Raw genomic sequence first — 24863 nt, forward strand, 5'->3', positions numbered from 1 at the left:
TGTGCTTAATTACCTTTCACTAAACATCACCCTAATCTGTCTCCACAGATCAGTTCAAAGAATTTTTCATGTAGAAAATATGAAGCCATTTCAGATACTTCGAACAGCAGAGGTCTGTTGCTGTTAATAGTCTTGGATCCCAGATGCATTAAGAAACTTTTATGTAACTTTCCTAATTGAAGCCTGTTTCATTTCCTCATTTAGCGCTCACATCTTAGCTATAAGTGCTTTGGATTTAAAGGCGTTATCCAACTTTTGAATTTGTTTTTGTTTTAAATGGCTGTCAATGTAAAACAATAAAAGAGGCACTACCTATATACCTGTTCTTTCCATGGTGACCCAGCACTGCAGCACCCATAGTCCTTTGGGTTTTCATTTACAAACGTCTACCGACTGACCACTGTGGTCAAATTTCTGTTATTTTTTGTTTGTTAATTATAAAACCCAATAAAAATTATTGAAAAGGAAAAAAAGATAACTGCTCAAAAGCAGGGAGCCATGAGGCCAAGAATACAATATATGACTGCTGTGGCTACTGATTAGCCAATCATATGGTAGCCATTGGTAAGCAAAGACTTCTCCCTGCACTGCTTTGAATCTCTTTCAGCAGGTGTCCATTTAAAATCCTTGCATGCTGTAAGGGGTCTGTATCTAACTGGCGGCACTCAGCCAATCAGATACAGCACTTTCAGCAGGCGGGGATTTCAAATCGACACCTGCTGAAAGAGATTCAAAGCAGTGCAGGGAGAAGACGCGGCTGGACGCGCCTCAGCCCCGGCAGCTGCGGAGAGGTGCTTTCAAAGGGTGCTTTTCAGCTGCGGAGAGGGTGCTTTCAGATGAACGTGTTCGGACATAGGTGCGCACAAAACCACGTGTCTATTAGAATCATTGGTTCCCTATGATGTGTTCACATGTCTGTGTTTTACAGGCGTGCAAACGCACATACCTGCAAAACATAGGACATGCTTGCACCATAGGTCTGTGGTGTGTGTCAATATTCCCTATCGGGGAGTCCCCTTGTCACTGAACACTGTGACAGCACTCCCTGCAGGGAGTAAAGAATCAATAAATGGCTGAGCGCTTAGCCAGTCAGATGCAGCCCTTTCAGCAGACAGGGATTTTAAATCCCTGCCTGCTGAAAGAATTTCATTACAGTGATGGGACCCAAGCTGCTAGATGCGCCTGAGCCCCGACAGCGGGGAAGAGGTGAGTATTTATTATTTTATTTATCTTTACACCAGATAGAAATGATTTTCATGGAAGGGCTTTTATTTAAAGCCCTTCCCTGAAAATCACTGCAGGGGTTGTCGGCAACCCATTGCTTTTAATGGGGCCACCAGCAGCCGCGGCCCCATTGAAGGCAATTGGCATGGGCCTGCATTCACACGTGTTTGTGCATGTACGTGGGTGTGCAGTTTTTTGCGCACCTATATACGCACACGCTTGTGTGAATGCACCCTAATGGTATGGACTACAATTTATGTATCATACACATTTCTGTACTGTGGCTCCACAGATTTGCATAGGCAAAAAGCTAATCATCTGTTATGTGTGGTATCCCCTAGTAAGTAAATTCATGATATGAAACATGGCAGCTATAGCTTCCCTTTTGGAGTGCATCCTAGGCAAATATGGCTGAAATGTTAAATTAGGTTTCCCTACGGAAGCTGTGCGCATATACTTAGCCTGCTTTTGGTGATGTCCCCAAGAGACTTTAAAACTAAAAGCGGATCGTCAAACTCAAGAGTTGCAACTAACTGCAGGACTGTCCACCTTTCCGTGTCTCCTCACTCCAGAACTATTTGAAAGAACTGCATAGACTGGAATTTTTTTTTATTTCTTTCCTTTTCATTTTCATACTGTTTTGTGTATATTTGTATGCTCTTTACCCTTTTGTAAATATCTCCTGTATATTTTTTATCGAAGCACTGCTAAACCTTTTTAGAATAAAGCTTTTAACTTTTTTTAGTTGTCCTTCAAAGCTTTTTGAGCAATCCATTACCCAGAAAAGTGTTAATTGTGTATCGGCTAGTGGAAACCAAAGTGGCTGGCCTACCTGTCAGAAACGGATCAATAGTAACAGTGAAGTGTGTTGGGGTGTGTTAGGCCATTCAGGGTGTTATTCTGGCTCCATCTTGCATAAGTGCAGAGAGCTGGAAATAAGTTGACCCCGCGGTCTGCCCCTGAGTGCCGTACATCACACATTGGTAATTGTCAGACCCCTAAACCCTGTTACTGTGACACAATTGACTTTGATTGTCCAATGTACTAAGCAAATCTCATAGGCATGCTGCGCTATCACTATAGTGCACTAGCACAATTTGTGCCAGCACTGCTACATCTGCAGTTTGTAGAAAATGCATCTTATAGTCAATATACCAATCTACTCTATCTAATTTGTAATCAGGAAAGAATACCAGCTCACTCAGCCTCACTGATCCTCTCACTCTGAGTACACAGACACAGGAAGCCACTGTTTGAGCGCCATCACAAAGAAGAAGTTCCAGCACTTCAGAAGTATGAAAATAGCTATTTAATGAGCCTAATCACAGAATAATAATAACACCTGTTTCTATTGGGGCTTACAATTTAAGTTCACCTATCTGTATGTTTTTGGATTGTTGGAGGAAACAGGAGTACCCGGAGGAAACCCATGCGACCATAAAAAGAACATGCAAACTCCTTGCAGATGTTGCCCTAGGTGGATTTGAGCCTAGGACCCCAGCACTGAAAGGCTAACCACTGAACTATCATGCTGCTTACAGATTTTGAGCAAAGCTCTACATCATATACCTTGATCAAGAGCTTTGCTTGAAATGTGTAGATGGTTACTTTCTGTGGACAGCTTTCCTCTGAGTTATTTTCATACTTCTGAAATGCTGGAACTTCTTCCTTGTTCATAGTATTGTATCTAATGTGTCGCGCAGAGTGCTAAGGCAGCAAAAATGCAGTCCTAAGCTCTCGCTCACAACCTGAAGGTTGCGAGTTCAATCCCCGCATGGCTGAGGAAGCCGTCTGAAGGTCAACTCAGCCTTCAATCCTTCCTAGGTCAGTAAAATGAGTACCCAGCTTGGTGGGGGGTAAGAAATAAATAACTTGACAGCGCTGCAGAATATGTTGGCGCTATACAAGATTTTTATATAATGTTTTTTTTTTTTATGACCAGGTCTGCAACTATGGCAAGGAGCATCCACTACATCTAGGCAAAACTATGTTTCATGGTTATCATAGAAAGGGTTTTTTATAGCTATGGAACACTTCCAAAAGGGTTTGTGATGGTTGACTAGTAATAGTAATGACTTACATAAATTTGAAAGAGGTTGGGATGTGACATGGTTGAAAAGTTATCTTTAATAGATTTCTTAAGATGAGGCACCTTTCCAGTAATGAAGTTTCTCCTAACTTGAGAGAACAATTGCCGCACTGAGGTTGTTTTGGCCTCCTCTGCATCAACACTGAAGGGTAATAGGTAGAGATGAGCGAGCACCAAAATGCTCGGGTGCTCGTTGCTCGAGACGAACTTTCCGCGATGCTCGAGAGCTCGTTTCGAGTAACGAACCCCATTGAAGTCAATGGGCGACTCGAGCATTTTAGTATGTGACCAATGCTCTGCTTAGGTTTTCACTTGTGAAAATCTGGAAAACCTACGAAAGTGATGGAAACGCCACAGAAACGGATAGGGCAGGGGTAGCATGCAGGGCTGCATCTCAGGCTCCCAGGTCTCACTATTAAGCCACAATAGCGGCAAGAGTGTTCCCCCCCCTAACAATTTTTACTTTGGACAAACCCTCATTGGCAAGGCACACTTTAGCTAAGCACCACACTACCTCCAACCAAGCACAATCACTGCCTGCGGGTCACACCGCTGCCTCTTCTCCAGGGTTAATTGCTGCCCCACCCCCGCACGACCCAGCGTCCACAGCACACACCAAAGTGTCCCTGCGCAACCTTCAGCTGCCCTCATGCCACACGCTTGCTTCATAGCCACACCTCCCTCATGTCTATTTATATGTGCGTCTGCGATGAGGAGGAACTGGAGGCACACACTGCAGAGGGTTGGCAGGGCCAGGTAGCGACCTTCTTTAAAAGGGGGGGCGATAGCCCACAATGCTGTTGAGAATCAATGAGAAATTGACGTTCGATCTTCATTCCAATAAATTGCCAACCTCCGTCAGGAGCTGCAAATGTGGACATGAGTTACATAGCTATGGGGAATCCATGTGCCCACACAGTATTCATTCTGTCTAGGTGTTGGATAGCTCAATCGACAACGCAAGGGGAAAGCTATCCGCACTCTGCCCCCTACCCAAGTCAGTCAGTGTCTTTGTGCCAGACAGGTCAAACCCCACGATGGGAAGTCTGTGTGCACCCACAGCATAGGTGGGTCCTAGGCAACCCAAGACATGAACAATACAGAAATCAGAGTGGCCAAACATGGCAGACTTACACTGCGCCGATGACATAGGCCTCGGCCCACAGCTTCAGCAATTGTAGGCATGAAGCGGACTTCGATGCTAGTACACCTGTGAAGGTCTCATTAAATCAGTTACGTTTTCTTTCACGGCTCCAAAGACTGGATTAGCCAGGAAAAAGTTCCACAGGCCCTGGCGCAGTTGCAGTTCCCCCGGGACATAGGCGTCGGCCCACAGCCTGGGCAATCGCGGGCATGAAGTGGACTCCGATGCTGCTAGTACAGCAGTGAACGTCTCATTAATGCAGTAACCCTCCGTCCTCTCCTTTGGCCCAAACGAGTTTCTCAGATAACTGTGGTAACACGAGAGAAAATACATGATGCGCATTGCTGATCCCCTGACCCCAAGCAGGAGGAGGAGGTGGCTTTACAAGGCAAAGAAACCATGACCAGGACCCGCTGTAGCCTGTGAGGGAAGGATGTGAGCTGGCCCTTGGCCAGGCTCGGTCCCAGCAAACACCTTGTGAGACCCAAGGTGCCGCGACTGACATAGCAATGGGAAATCCATGTGCCCACACAGTATTCATTCTGTCTGATAGCTCTATCGACACCGCAAGGGGAAAGCCATCTGCGCTATGCACCCTACCCAAGTCAGTCAGTGACTTTGTGCCGGACAGGTAAATTACCGCTATGGGAAGTCTTTGTGCACCCACAGCATAGGTGAGCCGAAGGAACCAAAAGACAGTAATAAACATGAAGAAATGATAGTGCCCAAACATGCCAGACTTTCACTGTGCCGAGGACATAGGCCTCTGCACACACCCTCAGCAATCGTGGGCATAGAGCGGACTCCGATGCTAGTACAGCTGTGAAGGTCTCATCAATGCAGTAATGCACCTCTTCTTTGGCCCAAACCAGTGTCTCAGATAACTGTGGTAACACGGGAGAAAATACATGATGCCCAGTGCTGATCCCCTGACCCCAAGCAGGAGGAGGAGGTGGCATTACAAGGCCAAGACACCATGACCAGGACCCGCTATAGTCTGTGTGGGAAGCACGTTAGCGGGCCCAGGGTCATGCTCGGTTCCGCGCCTCCACCTTGAATTTTGCCTCCATGGGCAAAATCAAACCTTCAGATACGAATATGAGCCAATGGACAAAAGTAAAGCCACAGAACAAGAGTGGAAGCGATAACAGCTATGTGGAAAAGCTATTATTTTCTGAGACAAGAGGGGCATTTGATAGCAATGAAAAGGATATTCTAGGTACTAAAAGTCACAACTCCTCCTCATCTCAATCTGAAATATGGAAAGGCTTCATTCATATGTTTTCTATTAAGCATTTCAAAGTGTTTGCAATGCAAGTTTCTGGCTATACCACTCATCTTTGTCAGGAATTACCAAAGATGATCACAAGTAAAGGCTTCATAAGTCCAGAATCAGTCTGGGAGTATGTGGATCTCATCTGGCCTGCTTCCACCAAGGATATGTGCCTGCTGTAACTCTGTCCCCAGACCTCCAGGGATGCTGTGTTCTATAGTCGGCTCTATTCCTACCTAAGCTGTAAACTAAAAAATGTAATTATCAGTACCAACAAGATGGAAGCCTTCATTATTCCTCTGGCAGCATGCCAACCATTACCTTCCAAACTTTAACCCTTAGGGAGGGGGGGCAGGTCTTGATGATGATGATCCTAATATTTTATTGGTCCTACTTCTTCCAACCAATCCATGTTGGTCTTCTTGTCCCAGAAAAGTCCGCAAGATACAAAGAGAGAAGGAGCTGGATGTTCCCGATGACATATTCTTATCTATATTAGAAGATATCCAAAGAGAGGAGAACCTGATGGCAGAACAAGGGCTTCCAGTTGTAGGGCAGCAGAGCACTGGGGTGGCAGAAGTGAGTATGCCAGAGCTGATAAACCTTCCGTGTTTACTGTCAAATAACTTGCAGGAGATTGCAATCCAGAACAACAATTATTTTTGTAGTGTGCCCCCAGCTAACCAGCCAAACCCCATACAAGGAACAGCCCTGTTTGGCCATAATATCCTTTGCAACCTAGTTTTCAGGCTCCAACCTCTTATGACAATAACCCAGCTGCCATGTTTGATCCATCGACCATTTATAATCCATCTGCTTTTAACCCTTATACGTTTTAAAACCAAAATAATTGTACCATTATGTTCTTAGTGAAGGGCATTCAGATCTACAGTGTTAAAAAAGTAATACTAATCCAAAGTTCTTGATTCTAACAATTGTTTTACTTTTGCAGGAAGGCACCCATTTAAAATTAACATGTGTACATTTTTAAATATTGTTTCTATATTTTTTCGTTAGTGTGTTTTTAAATACTGTTCAATGTTTTTATTGTTTATACGCAGACTCCTCTAACATTTCTGTAGCAGCAGTATAGGCAGACCCCTGTAACATTTCTGTAGCAGCAGTATAGGCAGACCCCTGTAACATTATGTAGCAGAAGTATAGACCAACCGCAGTACCATTTTTGTAGGTGCAGTATACGCAGACCCCATTACCATTTCTGTAGAAGTATAGGCAGACCCCAGTAACATTTCCGTAGCAGCAGTATAGGCAGACCCGTGTAACATTTCTGTAGCAGCAGTATCAGCAGACCCCTGTAACATTTATGTAGCAGAAGCATAGGCAGACCCCAGTACCATTTTTGTAGCAGCAGTATAGGCAAACCCCAGTACCATTTCTGTAGTAGAAGTATAGGCAGACCCCAGTAACATTTCTGTAGCAGCAGTATAGGCAGACCCCTGTAACATTTACGTGAAAGAAGTATAGGCATACCCCAGTAACATTTTAGTAGCAGAAGTATACGCAGACCCCTGTAAAATTTCTGTAGTAACAGTATAGACAGATCCCAGTAACATTTATGTAGCAGAAGTATAGGCAGACCCTGTAACATTTCTGTAGCAGCAGTATAAGCAGACCCCTGTAACATTTATGTAGCAGAAGCATAGGCAGACCCCAGTAACATTTTTGTAGCTGCAGTATAGGCAGACCCCAGTATCATTTCTGTAGTAGAAGTATAGGCAGACCCGAGTAACATTTCTGTAGCGGCAGTATAGGCAGGCCGCAAACAGGCCTAGCAGTGCAATATTGATGCACCAAAACTCCCACCAGGCACCCAGTAAAATGCAGACGGTCAGAGGTAGCCCAACGAAGGAGCTTTTTGTTTTTTTTGGGAAAAAAAGACAGGCTATATAGTGTATATATCACTTTCCCTCTATAGGTGGCTGTGTTGGCCGTACGCTGAGCGTCAAATTCACTGCAGACCCAGACCGGTGTGAATACTCATGGAATTGTTTGCGTACACTGCTTTGCTGAGAGCGGTATTGTAAGGCAAACTCCAGGCAGAAAAGAATAGTAAGGAAGGCCGCAAACAGGCCTAACTGCAATACTGATGGACTAAAACTCCCACCAGACACCCAGTAAAATTTAAATGGTGAAAGGTAGCCCAACGAAGGGGATTTTTGTTTTTTTTTAATAGAATACAGGCTGTATGTTGTGTATATCACTTTCCCTTTATAAGTGGCTGCGTAGGCCGTACACTGTGCGTCTCAAATTCACTGCAAACACAGACCGGTGTAAATAATTATGGAATTCTTTGCGTACATTTTGTCGCTGTGGGCGGTATTGTAATGCAAACTCCAGGCCGAAAAAAATTAGACAGAAGGCTGCAAACTGGCCTAACTGTGCAATAGTAATGGACTACAACTCCCACCAGTCACCCTGTAAAATTCAGATGGTCAGAGGTAACCCAACGAAGGTTTGTTTTTTTTTAAAAGAATACAGGCTGTATAGTGTGTATATTACTTTCCCTCTATAAGTGGCTGCGTAGGCCGTACGCTGTGCGTCTCAAATTCACTGCGGACACAGACCAGTGTAAATAATTATTTAATTGTTTGCGTACACTTTGTCGCTGTGGGCGGTATTGTAATGCAAACTCCAGGCCGAAAAAAATTATACGGAAGGCTGCAAACAGACCTAGCTGTGCAATAGTGATGCACTACAACTCCCACCAGACAACCTGTAAAATGCAGACGTCAGAGGTAGCCCTAGGAAGGAGTTATTTTTTAAATTTTTTTGAAAAAGAATACAGGCTTTATAGCGTGTATATCACTTTCCCTCTATCAGTGAATGTGGCCGCACGCTGTGCGTTAAGTTCACTGCAGACACAGACCGGTGTCAGAAATTATGGAATTATTGGCGGACAGTTAGACGCTGAGAGCCATATTGTAACGCTAACTCCAGGCAGAAACAAAGAATACAGAAGGCTGCAAACAGGCCTAGCTGTGCAATAGTGATGCACTGCGACCCCCACCAGTAAATTTCAGACGGACATAGGTAGTCCAAAGAAGGAGTTTTTATTTAAATTTTTTGGAAAAAGAATACAGGCTATATAGTGTGTATATGACTTTCCCTCTATCAGGGGCTGTCGCCGTACGCTGCACATTAAGTTCACGGCAGACACAGACCGCTGTAAAAAATTATGGAATTATTGGCGTACAGTTGGAGGCTGACAGCGGTTATGTAACGCAAACTGCAGCCAGAAAAAAATTACTCTGTATTACAGACTGCAGACTTAGAGCGCTATAGCTGTAATAGCCTGCACAGCCCGAGATGAAAAAAAAAATTTTTGGTGCAAAAGTGCTCCCAGCAGCCACAACAGTAATGCACACGGTCAGATGTGGCCCTAAGAAGGACCGTTGGGGTTCTTGAGGACAGGATCCTACACTAACACGCTCCCTATAGCAGCAGCAGCACTTTTCCTAATCTCTCCCAGTGTGTGTCTGAGGCGAGCCGCGGGCGGGACCGCTTTAAGTACTTGGCGGTCACTTGATCTCACCAGCCACTCACTGCAGGGGGGTGGGATAGGGCTGGCACGTCACAGGAGGAAGTGGTAATGCCTTCCCTGCATGTCTATTGGCTAAAAAATGGTGCTAAACATGCAGGGAAGGAAATGGAATTGACTCGAGTACCGCATGGTGCTCGTCTCGAGTAACGAGCATCTCGAACACCCTAATGCTCGAACAAGCATCAAGCTCGGACAAGTACGCTCACTCATCTCTAGTAATAGGATAAACTAGACCTTTTTCAACTTGCTACCATCCGTTATTAAAATCCTGGTTCACTAAACATACTTTTTTTTTTTCCTTTTACAAATTCACAAGTTGTAATCGCAAACTAATGCTATATCATCTGCAAAACAGTATGATATGCTTTTAAAGGTTGGCTCCAACTGATTCTCACAGCATTTTATTTCCATTTGCTTAATACAACTGGCCAGGAAAAAGATTTGCAGTGCTGATTAACCTCAGCAGTGAAAGCCTATAATCACGAAAAATAACGTGATTATAATAAAAATATTTGTGTTCTCGTTAACAGATTGGGTGCAGTAGCCCAGGACACACTGATTAAAAACTGAATCTACTGCTGTACAAAATAGGTCCATCCTAAGGCCCATAGAGTGTAAGAATTCCGCACACTGTAAACTGATATTTTATCAAACGGAGGTTGCTGCATAACATCCTTTGGGGGTCTTTAATCATTTAGCCTAATCATAGAAGAAACATAGAGGAGGTTAGGTAACAAAGTCCTCCCTGGAAACATGATCTGTCAACTCTCATCCCCTGTGCAGTCCATAGGCAATGCTTCAATCAGAGCTCGAGGCTGTCCAGAGATAGAACGTGGAATAATAAGGCACACTGACAGGTACATTATGTTTCAAGTTAACGCTTGTCTATACTGTACTTGAAGATGGCACCTGTCACATAGTCCCTTCATTTAATACAAGATTCCTTTTTTTCCTATTGCTCATTTGTATAACGGCTCCTTGCTATGATTTGTGATATTTGCATCTACTTTCTAGTCATACTGTTGCAAGAAAAAGTATGTGAACCCTTTTGGCATACCCGGATCTTTGCACTGAATACAATAATAGGTGAGCTAATTACTATGATTATTTTTTTAACGACACAGAGTAATGTAGTTGACTCTGGAATCCAATAAAAGATACACACCATGTAGTACCCCTAATTTTATATATATATATATATATATATATATATATATATATATATATATATAGGCGAAAGCCCTCACTCATTCACTGACTGACTGACTCACTACTAATTCTCTAACTTCCTGGGGTTGTGCAACTTGATTATTCAATGCTAGGTGCAAAAGTAAGTGACTCCCTAAGTAATATACCTAATCTAATTCCCTAACTTCCTGTTGTTGAGCCAACTTGAAATTTGACACGACCATTCTTTAGGTCCTAAGTAGGAAAAGTAAAGGGGTCACAATTTGATTATTCAATTCTAAGTGCAAAGGTAAGTGACCCTCTATGTAATGTACCTAATCTAATTTTCTAACTTCCCGATGTTGTACAATTCGAAATTTGGCACGACCATTCTTTAGGTCGTAAATAAGAAAAGTAAGATATATACATTCTCACACACACTGGGATCCTGGGTTTAAAACCAATCAAGGGCAAAGTATGCATGGAGCTTATATGTATGTTCTCCCTGTGCTTTCGTGGATTTCCTCCAGGTAGTCCAGTTTCCTCTGATGATCGAAAACATACTAAAAGGTGAATAGGGTGTGAGCCCTCCATGGGGACAGGGTCCAATGTGAATGATGATAATCTGTGTACAGTGGTGCAGAATATGTGTGCTGTACGTAAGTTAGTAAAATGAATAAAATTTAGTACGGTTCTTCAGAACAGTTTTAATAGGGTTGAATGACTAGGATTTATCTTGTGTCATCCTTAGGAGTAGTGATGAGAAAACATTTGAAAAGTTTGATTCAGATATTTGAGCACCCTGCTCTGAAGTCCATGGAAAGTTGTTTCACCTGAAACATTTAACATTGTTAGTAGTGATAAGTGAACTTTTGAAAAGTTTGGTTTAACCGATTCGCTGAAGTTTTGCAAAAAAATTCTGTTTGGTCTGAGTTAGTTTGAACCAATCAGAAATTAACCAAAACTTCTAAAACTGTCTAAGAGCCTTAGAGGCCCTGTGTAATTATCTGAGAATGTTTTACAGGGCTTTAATGGCTCGTAAACTGTGTAATACTCAGGGCAAGTATTGATAAAACTAAAGCAGTAGAACCCCATTTTGGGTAAAACTTTGTTAAAAGCTTGGGTCAGACAACATTCTACTGGTTCCGTTCACTCAACACTACTAGGGAGCAATGGAATCTTGGGGAGAAGTTTTACAGAGTCCATGTTAAGTTACAGCTTGTCCAGGGACAGGACTGTTTAAACACTGCATCTATCAAATATTTCAATAATTGTTTTATTCATTGCCTTTGATAATCTCTATAAAATGTGAATCATGACTCCAACCCTAAATCATTAATTTAAGAGTTATACAGCAAACATTTACTACATACTTCTCGTTGGATAAACTGGAACAAAGATAGCCATCCTTTTATGTTCATGCCTGGTTAATAGCCAACATCTGGAGGGTTCATACACTGCAAAACACATCCTTATCTATCTCCTATTGACAATATGTTGTATTAGAATACTAGAGCCCAGTAGTTGGACTGTTTAACAAGCCAATATGTTGTTGAAAGTCCAGGCACAATCCATCAATTGCTTTGGGATGTACTAGCTCTGTATAAACATTAATAGTAATGATTTTTACTTCGTCATTTACTAAAAACCTATACATGCATTAGAATATTTTACATTACTTGAACATAACCCAGTAAATATTCATACCAAGATAGAAGTGCATGGAGAAAAGTTACAGCAGCTGCAATAAAGTAAAAAATACCCTTTGCATAGCAAATTGTTCTTTATACGTGCTAGCCGAAGCAAGCAAATTAAAATGGAATACTAGCTTACTACTCAATTATTTTTGCCCATTAACTTGAGTTAATTGAAATGGGGTAAGCAGAATTTTCATAATATACATAATCATAGCCTTAATCAGTGAAACTTTCCAGTTGCCACATCACTTATTTGATTTACATAAATTAAAGTTGAATGTGATTTATTTTCCAATATGGTTTCAGAAATAGGGAAATTATTTGATAACTCTCTTTGGCATAATTCAAATAAAATTTTTATATTACCTGTGGGATCCAGTTTTCTTTCAGTGGTAACCAAATTAGTTTGGAAGAAGACTATTTCAAAACATTGTGCAATGGGAAGATCTGCCATGCTTTCACCTCTTAAAAATTATGACCATTTATAGCATTATATGATATATACAATCAAAGAGATTTGACAAAAATTAGTGCAAGAGTCAAACGTTGTCCATCACACTCCTTATTTCATTCTTTAAAACACTAGCAATGAATACAATAGGTAACTATTAGAGATGAGAGAACCTACTCGGCCACGCCCCTTTTTCGCCCAAGCGCCACGATTTTCGAGTACTTCCGTACTCGGGCAAAAAGATTCGGGGGGCGCCGTGGGTGAGTGGGGGGTTGCAGCGGGGAGTGGGGGGGAGAGGGAGAGAGAGAGGGCTCCCCCTGTTACCCCCCACTTCGCCACGCCTCCCCCCACCCCCCGGCGCCCCCCGAATCTTTTCACCCGAGTACGAAAGTACTCAAAAATCGCGGTGCTCGATCGAGTAATTACTCGAAACGAGTACGTTCGCTCATCTCTAGTAACAATCGATAACACTTTTGTGTTCTTATTATGTGTGTCTATTATGCTTTCCTGTTCCATTGTTCCATTTACAAGATGGTTTTGTATCCTACACACATGTGTATATATATATATATATATATATATATATATATATATATATATATATCCCAGCAATGTAGAAGTCATCCCTATATGCCAGTCCCAAGCCCACTTCATTGGGGAGAGTTTGGGAAAGACCTGGTGACTTGCGGTGTAGAATCTTCGCCTTGAAAGCCCTATATGAAAGAGCTTTCAAATGATTCATTTATGTTATCTGATGGTAGTCCAAAGGATTCTATAAATGAGACTGAGGAAGAGCAAGGTCTAACAAGTAAGCTGACAAGTAGTCATGGTTTTCCACATGATGCAACTGGGGAAAAGCCCCCAGGATACGCCTCATGATAAAAAGAAAGTTTACATGCTAACAACATGAAATGTGGGTGGCATGAGTTTAGGGAAGATGGACATTGTGAAACGCGAAATGACAAGACTTGACATTGATATTTTTGGGATTCAAGAATTGCACTGGAAGGGTAATGGATATTTTCAGTCTCATGACTTCACATTGCACTATGCAGGACATGAGGAAATCAAAAGTAATGGAGTAGCCTTTATTACATACAAGCAGAACTCAAAGGCAGTAGAAAGTTTTAGAACAATAAATGACCGTATCATAGCCATCTGGATACGTGGTAAGCCAGTGAACATCTCAATATTACAGGTCTATGCCCGAACAACAGATACTGATGAGGAAACCATTGAAGGTTTTTATATCAGTGTTCAGAAAACTGCAAATGAAGTGTCAAAGTAGGACATCATTTACATTATGGGCAATTTCAATTTTAAATTCAGCATCGAGCCAAAAGCAACCATCACAGGAAGATTTGGGCTAGGTGAAAGAAATGAAGTGATCGCCTGGTATAGTTCTGCCAAGAAAATCAGATCAGGATAAGAAACACATGGTTTATGCAACGCAAACGCCGACTGTACACATGGACATCTCCCAATGGCTTTCATCGAAATCAGATTGTTTACATCCTGTGTAATTATCATTGTCAAAGTTCAGTCATTGCAATAAAAATCTTTCCTGGTATTAACTGCGGCACTGATCATGAATTTCTTGCAGCTAAGATCAAGATTAAATTCTGTAGCGTTAACAAAGTTGCTCCATTGAGAAAATTCAACACCTCTAAAATCCCCCAATCACACACAATTGAGGTAGCAAACAGATTCAAACTGCTTGACACATCAGAAAAGCATCCAGAGGAACTATGGAACGATATACAGTCAACAGTTATTGAAACAGCCAGTAAGCATCTCACCTATAAGAAACAGGAAATACAAGGCTGATGGTTGTCCGAGCAAACCCTCGGAATAGCTGATAAAAGAAGAGTAGCAAAGGCGGCCGGTAACAAAAATGAAGTTCGGCAACTAAATGCCGATTTTCAGCAAACGGCAAGGAAAGACAAGGAAATAGACTGGAGTGAGCATTGCAAGCAACTTGAAGCAGAAGTAATGAAAGGCCATATCCGAGGCCTATTCACACAGGTCAAGATGGCCCAAAAACCATCCATGGCACTCAGTGGAACAATCAAAGGCAAAAATGAAAAGGAACTGAATGACCAATAGAGTGTCAAGGATAGGTGGAGGGAATACTCAGAAGAACTATATGCCTGCAACCATGTACTGGGGCCATGGCATGAGGTGGAACCTGTGAACTTGGAGCCTCCCATTTTGGAGTCATAAGTCATCATGGCAATGAAACAACTAGACAAAAATAAAGTGCCAGGTATAGATAACATACCGGCAGAGCTATTGCTGTAAGTAGCAGTGAAAACTATCATGATGCTTTGCTAGGCAGCTTGGGTATCCACGGAATGGCCACAGGACTGGAAAAGATCTGTCTTCATCCCTCTGCCAAAGAAAGGCAAGCCCAGAATTGCTCCAACTACTAAACAATAGCCTTCATTCCGCATGCAAGCAAGATCCTTATCAAAAGCATTCAGTAAAGACTGAAATCAGTAGCCGAAGTGGCACTCCATGATGCACAGGCAGGATTTTGGCGAGGACGTGGCACCCATGACCATATTGCACACCTGCGATGCACCATGAAAAAAGCTTGAGAATATAAAAAGAATATCTACATGTGCTTCATCGACTACATCAAGGCCTTTGACTGCATTGACCATGACAAGCTATAGCATGCCCTACAAGTGCTGTGCATATCGATGCATCTAGTCAAGCTGATAAAATCACTTTATACCAGTCAAGAAGCCACTGTGAGAATACAGTATGGGGACATAGACTGGTTTAGGATGGGCAAAGGCGTCTGACAGGGCTGCATCCTCGCAGCCTTCTTGTTTACCTATATGCAGAAATGATCATGCGGAAAATGGACCTAGAGAAATTCGAAACCAGGATGAAAATAGGAGGCAGAACCATGAACAATCTTCATCACATGGATGACACAACTCTGCTTGCAGAAACAGAAGCTGGTCTGAAGTAGCTCATATGTAAGACTAGTAATTATTAGGAAATTATAGTACCAGTGTTTCTGGTGGCACAATGCACCACACAGTTGTGCTACAAGGTATATCCTTTATGATTCCCACACATCACACACACAGCTCTACTACATCTATCCTGATTCCCGCACATTACACACACAGCTCTACTACATGCATGCTGACCCCACACATTACACACACAGCTCTACTACATCCATGCTGACCCCAAAAATTACACACACACAGCTCATACTACATCCATCCTGACTCCACAAATGACACACACAGCACATTACACATACAACTCTACTACATCTATCCTGATTCCTACACATTAGATACACAGCACATTGCACACACAGCTCTACTACATCCATTCTGACCCCATACATTACACATACACACCTCTACTACATCCATGCTGACCCTATACATTACACACACAGCTCTACTACATTCATCCTGACTGGATGTAGCACATTAGACACACAACTCTGCTACATCCTGATTCACACACACAACTCTGCTACATTTCACATCCATTATAATCCCCACATATCAAACACACAGCTCTACTACATCCATCCTGGCACCACACATAACAAATGCAGTACATGACACATACAGCTCTGCTAAATCCTGATTCACACACATCACACAACTATGCTATATCCATATCCCTTCTGATTTCCACACATAACCAGACTCCTGGATACAGTGATCAGCCCCTGGTCATGTGATTCCTGACTCCACACACACAGGTGATCATATGTGACGTAATCACAGGTCTTGGTGGCTGCTGTCAGCTTATCCAGTATACAGTGCTTTCTTCCAAACTGCACAATGGCTCCTCCCACAGCAGTGACATCACCACAGGTTCTTCAGCCCATCAGATCTCTTTTACCAAACTGCACAATGGCTCCTCCCACAGCAATGATGTCGCCGCAGGTCCTTCAGCCCGCCAGATCTCTGTGGTGGTGGTAGGTTGGTGTCTTCTATCAGGATCACTAAGTTGTGTCTGAGATAATAATGGCTTAGTGGTATCCTCATTTTGTTATTTTTGTCCTCCGCTTTTCATGAGCCCTAACTGTGTTGTTCTTCTGTCAGTCAGGCTCTGTGTTTTATATATGTTGTAGGACCTGCAATGGCATCACCAGGGGGCGAAGCGCTCAGCCAATGAGACCAGCGCATTCTGGGGGTGAGAATTTTTCAATCCCTGGCCTCCAGAAGACAGAAGATGACGGCCGGGGCCGGTCAGAAGAGCCGGGTAGCTCTTTTAGGTGAGTATATGTTTTTTTTAACTTTTTTTTACAGCTAGGGATGATTTCAGGCAAGGGCTTATATTTCAAGCCCTTCTCCAAAAAGCATCAATGCGGGGGTTGCCTGCAACCCCCTGCTTTCAGCAGTGCCAACCCCATTGAAAGTAATGGCTGTGGCAGAGGATTCCTTTATCCCTGCAGGGATGAAGAAATCCTCTGCAATAGCTGTCATAGCTGTGGCAGAAGTCTGCGATGTACTCCCTATGTTTTCAATGGGGCTGGCACTGCTGCCGCCGGCCCCATTGAAAACACTGAGCGAGATTGCAGATTTTTTCTCTGCGCTGCGAGGCTTTTAGAGTAAAAGTCACAAGTGAGTATGAAACCATTAAAAATCATTGGCTTCATAATCATGTTTTTTCCCTTGCTCTCGCATCGCAAGAAAATATATCGCTAGTGGGTAGGCACTAGAGATGAGCGAGCACCAAAATGCTCAAGTGCTCGTTACTCGAGTCGAACTTTCAGTGATGCTTGAGAGTTCGTTTCGAGTAACGAACCCCATTGAAGTCAATGGGCGACTGGAGCATTTTTGTATATGACTGATGCTCCGCTAAGGTTTTCATTTGTGAAAATCTTAGCCAATCACCAAAGTCATGTAAAAAGCACAGAAATGGATAGGGCAGGCGAAGAGCAACATGCAGGGCTGCATTTCGGGCTCCGAGGTCTCACTATTAAGCCACAATAGTGGCAAGAGTGAGACACCCCCCCCCCCGCACTGTCAGCATAACGATCATTCTCCTCTGCCACAGCTGTAACAGCTGTGGCAGAGGAGAACGAAGTTACCCCGTTGAATTCAATGGAGCCGGCAATACAGCCGGCTCCATTGAAAGCAATGGGCTGCCGGCGATCGCACAATGAATTTTCGGGAAGGGCTTAAATATATAAGCCCTTCCCTGCAATTCATCCAGAAATGTGTAAAAAAAATAAATAAAATATATACTCACCTGGTCCCAGCAGACGGAGTTCAGCTGCGGCCAGCTGGCAGTTCTCCCGAACTGCTCTCTGTAGTATTCAGCAGCCGGGGATTTAAAATCCCCGCCTGCTGAATGAGCTGCCTCTGATTGGTCACAGCCTGACCAATCAGAGGCAGCTCTCACTCACACCCATTCATGAATTCATGAATGGGTGAGTGAGTGCTGCCACTGATTGGCTCAGCTCAGCTGTCATTCAGCTGAGAGCTGCGCTGAAATATTTTTCAGGACATTACATGGTACATAAGAACTATTGGAAAATTTCAACTTGTCCCTCAAAAAAACAAGCCCTCAGACATCTACGTCCATGGATGAATAAAACAGATGACTTTTTGAAAGTGAGGAGGAAAAAATGAAAATTAAAAAGGGTGTCTTTAAAGGGTTAAAATACACAGTGTGCTCTACTTTTGTCTATGTTAATGGGTGATGTTGGAAATTATGTCCAATATATTCTATAGAACATAATCATAATATAGATGCACCTGTATTGGATTTGTATTTCATCAGTATGAAATACAAATGCAATCAGTATTTGCCCTTCATCTGTAACATATCTGTATTAGGCCTCATGTGCACGGGAAAAATCAGGCCCGCTACGGATTCTCCATGGAGAATCCGTAGCGGGTCCCTCCTGCCCCGCGGATATGAGCACTGAAAAGAAGAATTAATAAGAATTAACTTACCCGCAGCGGACCGGGCACCTCTTCTCTTCTTCACGGCCGGATCTTCTTTCTTCGGCCGGCGGATGTACTCGGCACGTCGGCGGCATGCCACGTGCATGCGCCGGGCACATCTGCCGGGCCAAAGCAAGAAGATCCGGCCGTGAGGAAGAGAAGAGGTGCCCGGTCCGCTGCGGGTAAGTTATTCTTATTTTAGGTCTCCAGTGGATCTGGACGGCTTCCATAGGCTTCAATAGAAGCCTGCGGGAGCCGTCCCCGCGGGAGACCCGCACGAAAATGGAGCATGTCACGTTTTTTTTCATGCTCCATTTTTTCGAAATTTTCTTTTATTGACCATCCGCGGGTATTTATCTACCCGCGGGTGGTCAATGCATCCCTATGGGGTGCAGGAGAAGAGTTAAAATCCGCTGCGGATTTTAATTCTTCTTTTGCCCGTGGACATGAGGCCTTAATGATCTGTATTACGGGTGTACTGTATACGAATATGTTAATCTGAAAGGTGTTTTCACAAAAAGGTTTGTGTGGCAGTTTTTTGAGCTGTAGCCAGAAGTAGGCACAAAAGATAAGGGAAATATAAAGGAAGGACTTCTATTTCGCCTTCCTGCTGCATCCACTTTTGGCTTTGGCTCAAAAACCTGCATTAAAAAGTGTCACAAGTGTGAAATCACCCTAATGATGACATTTAATGCATCCATTCACAAACCATTTTGATTATTTCAAATTGCATGATTAAATATTTGATCTAAGCGTACAAATATTAAAATGAATTTATTAATATTTTACATGCCTTCCTATCTAAAATTCATTGAATTAAGAGCAAGCATTGTTTTAATAATATATCATACTTACCACATTGAACGTGCAACAACTAGACTAAGAAATTATATATCCTCCTTGGCTAGCAAAGAGTTGCATCAAGCATAGTGAATAATGTGAAATTTACCTAGAATAGGTAAATTCCCCTGAAATCCATATAAATTAATCAGTATGTTCCCAATCTCATTACCAGGGGGACATCCTGAAACTTTTTGTGAAAAAAGTTTAGAATAGTTTAAAGAAGACCTGCTATATGTCTATGTCAATGGGTGCGGTCAGGTTTCCTCTGCCCATTAACATCACCTATTGATAGGGAGCAAAGAAGTCTGCCTAATTGACAGAATGGAAGCTGAATCTAAGAAGAACCTGGTTGAACATAGGTGTGTATGAAGAAAATTCAGGCAGCAAGGGTCAGCAGGGCCGCAGTTGTAAAGTCATGCAGCCAGCCTAGTTAACAAAGATACATGGAAGATTCTATAGTTTTATTTTATATCCAATATTGACTACCCTATAATCTGGCTGAATTTGCCATTCCTGAATGAAACTTTGAGCTATAATACAATTTGGTTCTCATGCACTAAGCGTCTAAGCAGAGTCTACGCCCACCTGGTTGCCCTTGCTATCTTCATCGGGAATTTGTTTCCAACCTCGTTGCATCTTTCCTTCAGCTTTGCTGGATACCAATTGTCAACAGGAATCTGACACCTGCAGCATTCCCCAGCCATAACTGCTACAGGCGGTTTGATAGTGTTGTACCTACTGTTGAACAACTATCTACGGGTGCCTGTACATGGGACATCTATTGGCTGAAAAATTACTCAAATGAGTAATTTTAAGCGATAGTTGTCCTGAGTAAACACAAGAGCCAACAGAGCGGTAAGCAACATATCGCTCAGTATTTGCTAGTTGCTTCATTTCACTTGACTGAAACAACGTGACTAACGAGCAAGTTCTTGCTCAGTGTAAACAGGAAGTTGTTCATGTCGGAAAGATCACCTGCTCAAAGTCAATGAAGCCAGAGAGTCGGAAAAGATCTCCAGTGTGCTCTGGCTCCACTCACTGAACTACTAACACTCCCCTATGAAATTCATGGGAGCGATGGTTGTTGGGACAACTGTCGGGCACTTATGTTCCCAACAGTCATCCCGTGTAATGTACAAAAGATAATGTGGACAGCGCTCTGCAATATAGAATAAAAAAAGCTTGGTTAAAGGATGATAGAATTGGAAAGAACAAAAGAATAAAAGGACTTACCCAGTGGGGGTTCCACTTGGGGAACATTCCACTAGCACCCTATAGTCCTGGTCTGCTTCTCAATAAGTAGTGAACCTCTGAAGCCCATCTGCATCTTGTCCATCCAGGAGAGCCACTTGAGAAATGTATGCTAACTTCACATAAAGTGGCATAATAACAAGTATGCCAAAACAAAAAAGTTTCTCTGCGTTCTTTGCGTGCCGTCCCTACCACTGAGTCCTTTGAACCCAGAAGGAGACGTAACCACTTCAACCTGAGACTACCAATTTAAGTGTTACTAATGTTATATTAATGTGGTTATGGTAGTGGTTTGTTATGCTTGATAAAGACTCTATAGAGTGTCTAAACACATTGCACCTATGGAATCTTTATTGTCTTGTTTGTTTTATAAATAAAAAAAGATCTATTTGCTATTTTCGTTTGTTACCTTGCAGTGCCTGTTTAATCAAGCGTAGAGAAACTTTTTTGTTTTTTGTTTTGGTATCCCCTGAAAAGTAACTCTAAGGTAAGCCTCTCTGATTTAGCATATTACCACAGGGTAGGTGATAAATGTATCATCACTGGAGGTCCAATCACCGGGACCCCTAGAGATCACTAGTGCAGACTGAAGTCCATCTTGTGAATGGAGCCATGGTGCATATGGATGACTACCGCGTCTTTCAAGGCCTGCAGAGATCCGAGTGCAACACGTAGTTATCTATGTTATTCCTACAGAAGTAAATGAAATGGTGATCATGCATACATACTGCTCCTGCACTAGGGAGACTCAGAGTACCCCATTCCCGTTATCCCTATGGGTCACAGCAGTCAAACTCATAGCAACCATACACTTATTGCCTATCCTGTGAATAGGTGATAAATGCTTTGTAAGCTGATCCCTTCAAAGATAGTAGACAGTTTCCTTGAGTTTATGATGGGCCTCCTACATTCTCCTTTCCACAGTCGACACAGTATTTTCCCTATAGTTATTATCTGCAAAATGCAAATCTATTTCTAACTACACCTTTCCTAATTGATAAATTTTGATAAAGTTGTTGATATATGTACGTGTCAGGAGCATATGGAAATAGAGGCCTCGGAGATAATTGCTCTCTGCTTGGCTATATTTTATATGACAGGTGAGCAGATGCAGATAAATAAATAAGAGAGGACATATTCATAGGCTACAATAAGTAGACTGAAACTTTATATCTGCAACAACAGGGACATATATTCAGTCTTTTCTTCTACTTTAAAAATATATCTGTCCAAAAGTTTAAAAAAGAGGCATATAATCACATACAAGTCAGGGCATACTGTCCTCAGTGAAACAGAAGTGTCGGTTTCTTAAAAAATGTTCTGAAATTTATGAAGAGAAACATCACTTTCACAGTAAATGAACTGTAACTTACTTTTAGAAGCTGCTCGTAGATTAAATCTAGCCACTTGCATAGAATCGGCTTGAATTCTGAGTTCATAGCTTGTAGTATTTTCATAGTCCAGTGACTTTATGACAGAGATAACCCCTGTGATGTTATCAATGGCAAATATACCTGCATTGAGGGAAAAGGTTTAAGAAGATTATTTCAAAAGTAAATATAGAAAATGCTAGATGGATTAAATTCAGTAACCGATTGTTTATTTACCTGATAAATAATCTAAACTAGAATATATATATATATATATATATATATATATATATATATATATATATATAATTTGTAATGTAGTAGTTTTCAATCTATATGGTTTAACAATTACAAATTTAAGTACAAGTACTCGTTACAATTTGTGGCTGGGGCTCAGATCTGCCTCTTCCTACAGCAGATGTCCTTTTCTAGTGTCTGCTCACTCGTTATCTGCAACTCGCAGGGCACGTTCTTACACCCGACCACTTTATTAAAGGCTAGTGCAGCTCAATCAAAGTCTTCTTTTGCCTATCAGTTTCTGCCCCTGGCTATATCCGTCTTCTTCCTTTCCGAGAGGTGCCTGAGTATTGAGGGCCATCTAGTCTTCTCAAGTTATTTTCAAGTTGTTCTGATTCCCTGGCTTCCTGATATTGGCTTTCCTTGACTATATTCCTGTCTTTGTTCCTGATACCAACTTGTACTATCGACCATGCTTTTGTCTAATGCCTGTCCTGACCTCTTGCCTGGAATACCATACTTAACCTGTTCTCTGTGATCTGACCTGGCTTTGTTCCTCATGCTTAAATGTGCCACCTGCCCTGACCTAGACTATCTGACTATGCTCCTGCTCCCACCATCAAGTATTGCGTCTAAGCTTTAAGTAGTGTCAGTTGCCACAGTACTGGGACTTCCTGAGTAATAGCCTAGGGACCTCAGAGTGACACCCATATCTAAGTTGTGGGGTAAAAGGGTAAAGACCAAGGTACTTTGTGTGTCAACTCAGAATTTGGCCAAAAAGCCAAACCAGTCTGTGGCCCAATGGACCTACATCCACTGATTCTGACTCTATGAGAGTCAGAGACTTTTTTTTGTAGATAGAACTTTACATCCCAGTCTTTTCAGTAATTTGAATATGGAACGTGCATTCTTGAAGTTTAGATTGTTACAATACTTTTATTATTTTATGACATGACCTAAATCTATTTACTTCTCTGTTAAAGAGGTTGTCTCATCACAGAAACTGACTTTAATATTGGAGCCGCTGGTAAATAGCTGATTTTTCCAGAGAAAGATGCTGTCACTTGATCATTTCTACCTCAGTGGAGTCATTCAGATGAATAGTAGTGTATCTAGTGCATGAACAATTAGAGCGAGAACTACTGTTTGATACTGACCATTCGGTTTAGTTCATGGGGGGGTACAAACATGGAAAGCCTCGGTATGCCAATAGGGCATATGGGTAGGGATTGTCCTGATGGGATAACAAATTTATTGTGAAATAGTCATGAGGACTAAGAAACCATAACACCTCTATAGATATCCATTATTGATATAGTTGGTTTTCAGAAACTCTATCAGTATTAGTATTTTAAAGCAGCAAATGGTATATAAGTAATGAGTTTAAGAAAAACACGTTATTGGCCATAGAAAATATTTCTTTCCTATGTTATAGAAAATATTATTTTTGTTGCATTGTTTCTAGAGATGAGCGAGCACCAAAATGCTCGGGTGCTCATTACTCGGGACGAAATTTTTGCGATGCTCGAGGGTTCGTTTCGAATAACGAACCCCATTGAAGTCAATGGGCGACCCGAGCATTTTTGTATATCGCCGATGCTCGCTAAGGTTTCCATTTGTGAAAATCTGGGCAATTCAAGAAAGTGATGGGAACGACACAGCAACGGATAGGGCAGGCGAGGGGATACATGTTGGGCTGCATCTCAAGTTCCCAGGTCCCACTATTAAGGCACAATAGCGGCAAGAGTGCCCCCCCCCTCCCAACAATTTTTACTTCTGAAAAGCCCTCATTAGCAATGCATACCTTAGCTAAGCACCACACTACCTCCAACAAAGCACAATCACTGCCTGCATGACACTTCTCCTGGGTTACATGCTGCCCAACCCCCCCCCCCCCGCGCGCGCACGACCCAGTGTCCACAGCACACACCAAAGTGTCCCTGCGCAGCCTTCAGCTGCCCTCATGCCACACCACCCTCATGTCTATTTATAAGTGCGTCTGCCATGAGGAGAAACCGCAGGCACACACTGCAGTGGGTTGGCACGGCTAGGCAGGGACCCTCTTTAAAAGGGGCGGGGCGATAGCCCACAATGCTGTACAGAAGCAATGAGAAATCCAATCCTGTGCCACCTCCATCAGGAGCTGCACACGCGGGCATAGCAATGGGGAACCTATGTGCCACACACTATTCATTCTGTCAAGGTGTCTGCATGCACTAGTCAGACCGTGGTTTTTTATAAATAGTCATAGGCAGGTACAACTCCGCAATGGGAATTCCGTGTGCACCCACAGCATGGGTGGCTCCCTGGAACCCACCGGCGGTACATAAATGTATCCCATTGCATTGCCCATCACAACTGAGGTAATGTCATGTTAAATGCAGGTGGGCTTCGGCCCACACTGCATGCCCCAGTCAGACTGGGGTTCTTTAGAAGTGGACACATGCAGTTACAACTCCGTGTGGACCGACAGCATGGGTGGGTGCCAGGAAGCCACCGGCGGTACATAAATATATCCCATTGCACTGCCCATCACAGCTGAGGTAATGTCATGTTAAATGCAGGTGGGCTTCGGCCCACACTGCATGCCCCAGTCAGACTGGGGTACTT

The 24863-nt window shown here is 42.6% G+C and overlaps 1 protein-coding gene across 1 annotated transcript in view; it reads right to left on the reverse strand.

Annotated features, from left to right (window-relative positions):
- The window catches only part of PCDH15 (protocadherin related 15), a 1187477-nt gene that overhangs the window by 267370 nt on the left and 895244 nt on the right, over positions 1–24863 (reverse strand). The window contains exon 25 of the mRNA XM_066601652.1: positions 22020–22160. Within this exon, the coding sequence (XP_066457749.1) occupies positions 22020–22160 (141 nt within the window). The remainder of the gene's footprint in view (positions 1–22019; positions 22161–24863) is intronic.

The sequence above is a fragment of the Eleutherodactylus coqui genome, chromosome 4 (genome assembly GCF_035609145.1).
Source record: "Eleutherodactylus coqui strain aEleCoq1 chromosome 4, aEleCoq1.hap1, whole genome shotgun sequence".
Classification (NCBI taxonomy): Eukaryota; Metazoa; Chordata; class Amphibia; order Anura; family Eleutherodactylidae; genus Eleutherodactylus; species Eleutherodactylus coqui.